Consider the following 10,575-nt stretch of genomic DNA (forward strand, 5'->3'; position numbering starts at 1 on the left):
TTTCTGTAACTTTTTGCTGTGAGTCTTTTTCTTTTTTCTTCTTATTTTCTTGTTCTTGTTATTATTATTATTATTATTATTATTATTACTAGGTTTGACCTTTTCATAGTGTCCCAGAATTCCTGGATATTTTGTGTCAGGAAAAAATTTAAATTTGGTATTTTCCTTTAGCTATGTACTGATTTCTTCTATCGAATCTTCCATGCCTGTGATTCTCTTTCCTCTTTTGTATTCTGTTCATCTGTAGTTCCCTTCTTAACTAGGTTTTTCAATATAATGTGCTTGATTATATTTCCCTATATTTCTTTAAGGGATTTATTTATTTCCTCTTTTAAGGCCTCTATCATCTTCATAAGATTGGATTTAAGATAATTTTCTTGTGCTTCAGTTGTGTTAGGATAGCCAAGGCTTGCTGTAGTAGGGTAGCTAGGCTCTGATGGTGCCATATTTCCTTGGCTGTTGTTGACTGTGTTCTTATGCTGGCCTCTAGCCTTCAGGGTGTTGTGGTAATTATAGGTTTAGACGCTGATTTCTGAGTTTATCTCTGTTAGATGGCTGGTTTGTGTGTGTGTGTGTTTTCTCCTTTATTTTTCTTTTGTTTTTTGTTGTTCTTGTGACCTTAGTACCCTGGGGTTCTGGTGACCAGTGAGTCTTCAATTCTAGTAGGGAGTCTCACTGAGGTATTTATGGCCTGCATGGCCTCTGGGGTTTGGGGTCCTAGTTGCCTCTGGGATCCCTAATACTAGAATGGCCTGGGGACTCTGGTGCCTGTGTGGTCTCTGGAAAAGCAGGCAGGGTTGTGGGGCAGGAAATGGAGCACAGGGTATGAGGCACAGCTTACTGCTGTATTAAATACTTTCAGAGGAGTTAGCAGACAAGGGCTTGGGTTGGGGTCTTACCTGGTGACCCTGATGCTGGGAGGCCTCCAGAAAAGCAGAAAGAGTTGTGTGGGGGGGGATGGGGCACAGGGTATGGGGTTCAGTTTCAGCCCCTAGATTAATTTTGTTCATATTGTTATTTTCACCAAGAAGCATATTTCCTTTAAAATATGGCTAGCAGGTCTCACAATGTGCTTTCAGGTGAATCGTGTCAAATGTGCATACAAGAATTGAATGAATAAACTTGCGTCATCTTCCTTAATCTTCATGAGTTATTCAAGCTGAGGGAGTCAGTTTGTCTAAGGGTAGCACACTTACTCTGTTAACTACAGTAACAATTATCTTGCTCTCTAATAAATGATAGTGATTGTATTGTCATAGTTATTATATAATCAAAAATCAAAAGCTTATAAAATATGCCCTAATTTTAGTTTTTAAATTTCATTTTAAATGGGAAGCGTGGATTGTATTCATGTAGCTAAGCCTCGTGAGAGTGGAGCTCTAGGCCTCTGTGTTTCTTTATTCTGGAGATGTGATCAGGGAAATAAAAGCATTTGCATCACAATACAAATTCTGCTAGCATGCAGTGTGGAATGGAGTCATTATGTGCCAGTTGTCAGGGCAATATGAGATCAGCTAAATCTTACTCTTTGACAAAGATAGTAGAATATTCTGAGCTTAAATAGAAAGCAGCCACGACTTACAATCAGAAGGCAACAGCTTCTCGAGTAGACTTGACAATGACATTTCAACCTGCTTCTCACATGGTGTTATACCTACCACAACAAACAAAACGGGAGCCCAAATACTTTAAAATAAGTTTCAACTATCTTTAATGTAAGAAGCAGAAAGTTACATGATCAACACAAGCTGTTAACAGCTTTCAATCTAATTTTTCTTTCTATCTATTAAAGATCTCCTGTGGTTGACAGCCAACTGGTCTACCTTTGCATCCTCTTTTACCTGTTGATATCTGAGTGAGCTAGAGTATATCAGCATGCTCTTCTGTGCCTCATTTATTTTCACTTAAAAAAATGGCATGACGGTAAAGGGATGTTTCACAGAAATATGGGAGCATTAAGTAAAGAAGGGCTATACAGCGCAAGGTTCACATTTTGTTCTATCTGAACACTGTGGAGTGGGACATTGAAGCATCAAGTGCTTAGTGGTCTAGATAGAAATGAATACTTAATTTTTTGTTGTTGTTGTTTTTTGTTTTTTGAGACAGGGTTTCTCTGTATAGCTCTGGCTGTCCTTTAACTCACTCTGTAGACCAGGCTGGCCTCAAACTCAGAAATCCGCCTGCCTTTACCTCACAAGTGCTGTGATTAAAGTCATGTGCCACTACTGCCCAGCTAACACTTAATTTTTAAAATGAGAATTTAAGATCATCCTTCCTGGACTTTCTTGAATACTGTTTTTTCAGCTTGAGCTAGTTAAAAGAGAGGAATGGAGGTCTGAAGATATCATTTAGTAGAATATCACTTGCCTAGGATTTCACTATCACACACACATACACAAGCATGAAAGGTGAAACTCAGCAAGGCTCTGCCATATGCCTGGTGAGACTCAACCTCATTCTCGGGTGGGCTAGGCTAGCCAGTCTTCCAGCTCCACTGTTCTATCTGAATATCCTTCAGCTCTTTCTTGCCAACGAATAGATTTCTCTCTCTTTTAAAAAATTAATGCCTTCACTTATTTATTTTCATATTTATGTTTATGCAGTGCTGGGGAGGCACATGCCATGTTGTGCTTGTAAACCCTCAGAGGGTAGTTTTCTAGAACTGATTTTCTCCATCACCATGTGAGTTCTGGAACTCAAACTCAGGTCATTAGGCTTAACTGGCAGCAAGCATCTTTATTCACTCAGCTATCTTGCTAGCTCCAGATGACAGATCTCTCTAAATCTCTCATTGCTAAGATTTATATCTTATAGGCCTCATTTCCTGCTCACTCTATCTATTCTAATGCTACCTTCCTGGGATAGAGAATGTAACCAGCCCAATTCACCCATGAGTTCAAACCAGACCAAGTTGCCCATGTCCTGGGAGCAGGCAGAAGGAAGAAGCAGCATTAGAGAGCTGCTTCTGTGCACTGTGACACAGGGACTTAGTTTCCAGATAAAGGAATATACAGACACTCCCAAAACTATCTACTGAGGCAACTATACCAGTAGCTCAAATAAGAGAAGCTGGTAATGAATCAAAACCTGATATTGAAGTGCATGGAAACCAGCTCCACCAGGAAACACTTTACAGTCTTCTCATTGGAGTTTGTCTTGTACCATGGGACCCTGGGGGCAGTTTGACTACCATTAAATGGGCAGTGAGTTGACTTCAGGTGGATCATTCATCAACTCTGTCACCGGGGACATGGTCCTTAATCTCTCTGTGCCTCATTGTCTACATCTATAAAGTGAAGTAAATGATAATTTCCAACACACCTAGAGTCTGCTGACAACCTAGACAAAATAATTAGTAAAGCATTCCAAAGAGTGTGGCATTTTATGCTAAACTCGTGTGAGATGATATTATTGCCATAGTAACAGTGCCATATACACGACAGATCTGAGAAGACACTTTTTAGAGTTTTCTCTCTTTCCTTGACACAAATGCTATAACTTCTAATTTTCTCAGGGCTATGTTCTTTTTCAAGACTACAGTTTTCATTTTCTTTTTGAATTTTAGTGCTACAGTTTACTTAATCCAGTATAAACTAAACATCATCATTTCAACATACAATCCATTGATATAAAGCATTATTGTATTGTAAAACATTGTTTAAGAGATTTTAAACTATTCCTTTCAAATCTGAAATTTAAAACACTTTTAAAAGTTATTCTTTAAAACTTTTTACATACATACATATACATATACATATACATATACATATACATATACATATACATATATATATATATATAATGTACTATGATCATAATTCCTCATCTCACCCCTTAATACCTCCTAGACTTCTGCAATATTTCCTCCAACATGTGTGGCCCACATGCTCACACACTCATACACATACATATGCACCACTAAATACAATTAGTGCTGCCTGTACAACATGCATCTACTGGAGTATGAGAAACATACTCATGGCCACACTCTCAAAGATAAACAATCCCCCCCAACAGTCATCAAATGTTAAGAGTTTCTCAGTTGGGAGTAGAGCCTTGTAAACCCTTCTTCTACCCATGATAGAATAACTGGCTTGATCTTGTACCTGTTTGGGGCAGCTAACCACAGCTGCAGTGTGCGATGTGTGCAATGGACCAGTCATGTCCAGAGACAGCATTTCATGGCTTTCCTCCTCATCCTCTGGCTCTTATGTTCTTTTTGACTCTTTCTCTGGAATGTTTCCTGCAGACTCTAGTTTTCATGTTGAACACTTAGCCAAGTGCCACTTCACCCTCAAAGAGATCCAAACAACATTTATATATTCTGTCTTAGATCTACTTTACAAGTGATTATACTTGTAGAGTGATCTTGTCTTAACAGCAGCAGTAATATTTTTTTTTAAATCAGCTTTCTTTAAACCTAGTATGAGACAAGAATGATAAAGGATTATAGGTTCCAGAAAGTAGTGTCACCTTGATATAACCTAAACCACCTGGTAAGAGAGTCTCAAAGGGTGATTGCCTGTTTGTTGTTGGCCTGTAGGCATGTGAGAAAACTCAACCCACAGTGGGAAGCACCATTCCCTAGGCAGGGACTCACAAACTATATAAGTGTAGAGAAATTGAGTTGAGCAAAAGAAAGCAGAGATTCTAGAGAACCTGGAATCACTTTATTTGGGATCATCTTTGCTATATTATATGTCTTTTACCTTCCAAATAGTAACATTTAATAGGTTATCCTTGAAATGTGATTATAGCATTTCTAACAAGCATTCACGCAGCTTACTAAGATTCACAAACTGTTCTAATCACTGGACCAGTGCTAGTTTACCCTCGTGTTAACTTATAGGATAGATACAGCATTCATCTCATTTAGGAATATGGACACAAAGAATTGAAAAGTGACATGATCTAGCTAGAGTTACCCACTCGTGAGCAGCAGCGAGCTGCTTCAGAGTCCCAAGCCCAACCTCTACGCTACATCCCTACACTTCGTGAACTTGAATCTCACATTCCTTCTTCTCTATCACTCCTGTGCTGTGGCAGTAACTCACATCTGCTCTCATCGCTGGCCACACAAAGCACACAACAGATACTCATTGAGTTGCCACTCCTCTCCATGGATACGCACATGCACACACGCATGCACACATGCATGCATTTAAGGTTGTTGCCACACTTAAGTCTGCTTCTGTTCTAACAAATACTTTTGGCTTGATACTTTGTAGTTTCTGACAACAGAGTTTATTTCGTACAGTTTAGAAGCCTCAGAATCCAAGATCGAGGCACCGGCAGATTTGACATGGCAGCTGTCTCCTTCTAAGGCAGTGTTTTTTTGTTGTGTCTTCCCATAGTGGGAGGCAGCAGCACAGAGAACATGGTATCTTAACATGCCAGATGAGAGGGCTTTGTAAAGGCCAGGTAGCTCTTTGCATCTGTTGCCTGGGGTGGGGCGATGGCTACCATTCAATCTATGATTCCCCTATTACTTAGTCACATTCTAACAGGGCTCACTAACCCCTCCCCACAGCCTTAATGGTTTTGATTTCTGAGAACAGGGACTGAGGAACACTGGGCTATACTGGCTTTGGGACCCATGCTTTGGTACTGTTGTGTCAAGTGTTACCAATAGGAATGATGGATGTAAACATTCAGACCATGAGACTTAGTATCTCATTGATTTTTTTTTTATATGAAGTACTCCTTGTTAAAGTGTAAGTAGACCTGGCCTTGCTGAATGCATCAGTATGCAGACTCTGCTCTCTAAGATGAAGACCAACCATGCCTTACACACCTCCTGGACCTCCTCAGACCTCTCTGTGTATCACAGATGGTTTGTATGTATTTATAGGCTGCTTGGCTCCTGGATTTCCATTGCAAATCTATGCCTTTGCTTCCCTGACCTGTGTACACTCACCCACAGAGGCCTCTGCATTCTTCAGTGTGCTTTCCCACTTTGTGAAACTTTGTGAAACTAGTGCTGACACCCAGAAGGCTTTCCTCTATGCATCTAAGAACCTGTCTTTGATTCAGGACCAATTTTGTAATAAACCCAAATGTCTAGAGGAAGAGGTTGGAACACAGGGAGAAGCCCTGTGGTTGGAGTTTACAACTGCAGGCCTTTGGCCAGAGGAAATTTTATGGAACATGGTACTATAACTTGTTACAAAGGCCATTCCTTTGTCCAAAGGCCAAAGGGCAAGGACAGGAGTATTGTAGCACCACCGTAGTACAGCAGTGTCTGCCTGTAGATCTTTAAAGAAACCTACAGTATACAGCCAATAGGGCAGAAGTCTGCAAAGACTGATAACTGCACTTCTTGAGTGAAAGCAAGAAGACTGGCTACTAAGAAGAAGGAAGAGCTGGATACGTAGCAACTCCAGTTGGGATGTGCACCTCACAGGTCTTCAGCGACACTGGGCCATGGCAGATGTCAGGATTGTTGAACAGCTTTGAAGGGAGATTTGCTCTCCCCAACACATCTTCAGGGTTGATGCTCTCCGCAGGAGGTTATTTTCACAACATATGGAGAATGTGGCGCCTGTGGTCTTGCCTCTCACTGGAGAGAAGACAAGATCTTGACAAGTGTGACCAGGGTACACCTGTCATTTCAATGGACAATGAAGGATTTAGCATTGCACAGAATAATGAGCCAGCCAAGAAGAAGGTCTTTCCTTGATAATATTTTATATTAATTTTTTTGCTGCTTCTTTGGCTTCTATACTTAAAAAGATCTTTTTTTTAAATACAGGTGACCCAAGGAGGTATGATCCAGATTTCCAGGGACCTACTGCCAAAAGGTAAACAACTTTTTCCTAGTGAATGCATTTATTTAAAAAGCAACCACCAAAAGTTTATTTGGGGTACATCATTTGTAGCTCACAGAGAATTTTGTCTATGGTCAGGTATGAATACCTCACTTCTGCCTGAACATAACCTTATTTACATAGGAAACATACAGAGAATAAATCTCTTCTCGAATCATGGACACTGTGTTCATTCAGCAAACGATCTGTCTTCAGTCACTAGACCAAAAGCTTGTGTTTGCCAAGAGAAAAACCTTGAGAGATGCTTTGTGCAGCTTATCCTCCCTGTGGAGACTAGGCTCATTCAGGTGGCTATTTTGTGTGTCTGTGAGCTCTGTGACTCACTGTGGCCAATCCAGAGTTGCTATGCCAACCTCTTCCATGCCAGGCAAGTGTGCCACTCAGCTTCCGGAAGCCTGGTCTCAGAGACCATCATTCTCCAATGTATCGTGGGTCTTTAGGACACTGGAGTGCTCCCAGGAAATAACCAAGTCTTTGCTAGTGCTCCCCTCCCCCAACAGTGTGTGACATTTCAATTTCAGCCAATACTTTAACCCTCTTATGATTTAACCTAGCCTCCATTCTCGGGCTTCCAGCTAATCAGAGACACGGCTGTGGGTGGAACAGCTAAATGGGAGAGGATTATGCAGCTGGTAGCTGTTTTCTGCTGGGCCTTGACTTTGATTTTTGGCAGCCGCATGTCATAATAAACCACAGTGCAAAATAATGATCAGCATTCTCATTTGCACTTGCCAATCACTGGGATGTGCGGCAGCCGTTCCTGTGACTTCCCTTGAATCTCCCAGCTTTAAGCAGCTTATTTTAATTCCGTGAAATGTCAGGCCATTTGTTCAGGCTCCTCATCCGCAGGTCCACCTCCTTAGGAGGGGTCTGGAGCCTCTGTATTACCTCTCTGTGGTAATACTGTGAGTGTGCTCTGTTACCCGGGGTGCAGGCAGCCTTGCTCATAGTAACTAATTGACGAGGACTGAAAGTTGCCCGTTGTCCCTCAGGGATCTCTAACTATCATTGAGCTTCGACAGGAATAATAATTATAGTAAGCCACCTGTCACATTTAAACAGAGGAAGTATGAATTTCAAGTGTTCCTCTCCTAGCCACAGAGAAGGCAACCAAGATAGGCCTGGTTGGTTTTATGGAATTTGTGTCCATCATGTGGCCACATGTTGGTTGATAGTGAACCACGAGTATGGTAGTGGTCACACCAGAGCATCACGTGTTCAAATGCAATGTGTCATTGAATCGTCCCTGTCCGGTGGCATCACCACAATCACGCTGTCCTCATCTATGACGTGCTGATTCCTTGCACTGGTGAGTTGTGTAGACATGTTGAGACACACCTGTGCTCACTGTTGGGTTACAGTAGAACACTACAGTAGTCATTACAGTAGCTTCATGTGTCGGTCTGTGGCTGAGGAACACTGGGTGAGGCCATACAGTCTTATGTGCCTATATGCCTATGTGCCTATGAACCATTAGCCTATAGACCATTAGCCTATGAACCATTAGCCTATGGACCATTAGCCTATGGATGTAGCGTAACACTGTCTACCGTCCAGGTTTATGTAACTGTCCCTACAATATTCTCACAGTGCCAGAACTTTATGATGTGTTTCTTAGAAAGATCCCTATCATTAATAGACACATGATTAGGGACCCTGTGAGATGGCACAGTGGGTAGGGGCACATGCCACGGAGCCTGAGGCCCCAAGTTCCATCTCCAGGGCTGGTTGAGTGGAGGAGAGAGTGGTGGGAAGAGTCAATGACTCATACAAGTTGTCCCATACAGACACACCGTGGAATGTGCATGCATATGCGTGTGTGCGTGTGCACTCGCACGCACGCACACACACATGCATGCACACACGTGTGTACAGACACACTAAACTCTACCATTCCATGATAATCACTGTGAGGAAGAAACTTTAATCCATGGCTTTGAGGATACTTCAGACACCACCTGAGTGTTTCTATGAGCATACCTCCCGCCATCCACGTAAGGACTGAAGACAGGCCTGCACAGAAGCAAGCTGCTGAGAGACTCAGGAATCTGTGAAGGCAGCAGGCTTTTTCTGACCCTTACTAGGGAAGAAATTGGAACACTTAAAGAACAAAACAAAATGTCCTCACAGGTAAAGCCTTTCCCTAGAACAGCAGGAGGGTTGGCTTCAAACAAGCCAGCAAGAAAGCAAGCAAAAGGAGGCCTCCCCTTCCCTTCCCTCCACAGACTGTCACCACAGAGTAGGTTAATGACAGCAAGCTTTGGGTACAGGTCTCCCCCGTGTTTGAGGTAGTCTCTACCACCCCTTTCTGTCTACCTGCTGGGCTCCACCCCCTCAGCGCACAAGCACGGTGGTTTCTGTCTGGTTGCAGCATCTGCTCTTGTTTATTTAAAACAGAGTGTCTGAGCAAGTTCCGTAATATTGACAAAAAGGTGATTTGATCATTATGGTTTTTTTTTTTCCTGTTCCATTTGAAAAAGTTGGTCTCCAGGCCACGTAAGTTGCCTGGGTCGGTGAGTGTTGGGTTGATCCTGCAGAAGCACCACGTGTGGGTGTGGATAAGGCAGAGTGTAGAGTCTGGGAGCCAACACACGGAGCCGACTATGAGAAAAGCTCTATAATAAATGGTGCCCGAGGGCTTCTGGTTATAATTCAGAGCTGAGAGGTTTGATTTCTCCCAAGAGACAATAAGAGTTGTGGGGACCGCCGCTGCTCATTTGTACTGATGGGTACAAAGCCCGCTAATGTATCTGACTGCCAACAACTGTGGGCGTTTGAGTTAAGATTCCTCCTGCTCAGCTGGACATTGGGGTTCAAGCCCAGGTTCCCAGGCTACTTAAAGGGTTGTAGCTCGAAGATCACAAGGTCATGGTCAACATGAACAAGTGAGAAGGACCTCATCTCAAAATGAAAAGTGAAAAGAAGCCTGGGGAACATAGCTCAGAGATAGAGAGCTCACCTGGCATGTGAGAGTCCCTGGGTTCAATCCCAAGCACCATCACAAACAATCAAAGAACCCAAAGAACCACAACGGCAGCCTGCACTCAGGACTTTTCTGTTTCTATGGCTTTAATAGTTCAGTTGTAGATGGGTGTTTTAAGTCGCATGGTCAGGATCCCTGGAGGGTTGTTTTGTTTAGTTTGCTTGTTCTGGGTTTTTTTTTTTTTTTGCGGGGGGAGGGGCTGGGTGCAGCTTATGTGTAGAAAAGAGGATGAAAAAGGATCCCTGCTTTGCTCACTGCCCAGGTGTTAGGCAAAATAGACAAGAACTTCCATGTGCAGCGCCATCCAGATCAGAAGGGCTCAAAGGACCAGTAATATTATCTCACAGGGTAGCATATTTATGTAGATTTAGTAAAAATGTGCTCCTTGCTCTGCTGTAATGGAAGGGTGGTAAGTTCTCGGTCAGAAAAGGGCAAGCGGAGGGCAGAGGGCTGTGTGGGGAGTGCTGAGGGGAGCTCATCCAGCAAAGAGAGTGGTGAAGCCTCCTGTGTGTTCTCCTATCCTGAGCCAAGCCCCTGTGATCCGCCAAGCCCCTGTGATCCGCCAAGCCCCTGTGATCCGCCAAGCCCCTGTGATCCAAGCCCCTGTGATCCAAGCCCCTGTGATCCGCCAAGCTCCTGTGATCCGCCAAGCCCCTGTGATCCGCCAAGCCCCTGTGATCCGCCAAGCCCCTGTGATCCAAGCCCCTGTGATCCAAGCCCCTGTGATCCGCCAAGCTCCTGTGATCCGCCAAGCCCCTGTGATCC

General features: G+C 43.1%; 1 protein-coding gene across 1 annotated transcript in view; it reads left to right on the plus strand.

Moving 5' to 3' along the window:
- Slc44a5 (solute carrier family 44 member 5) overlaps positions 1–10,575 on the plus strand; it is a 288,577-nt gene that overhangs the window by 179,045 nt on the left and 98,957 nt on the right. The window contains exon 2 of the mRNA XM_028754317.1: positions 6,752–6,800. Within this exon, the coding sequence (XP_028610150.1) occupies positions 6,752–6,800 (49 nt within the window). The remainder of the gene's footprint in view (positions 1–6,751; positions 6,801–10,575) is intronic.

Source organism: Grammomys surdaster, unplaced genomic scaffold (assembly GCF_004785775.1).
Source record: "Grammomys surdaster isolate TR1022 unplaced genomic scaffold, NIH_TR_1.0 125996, whole genome shotgun sequence".
NCBI classification, from domain to species: domain Eukaryota; kingdom Metazoa; phylum Chordata; class Mammalia; order Rodentia; family Muridae; genus Grammomys; species Grammomys surdaster.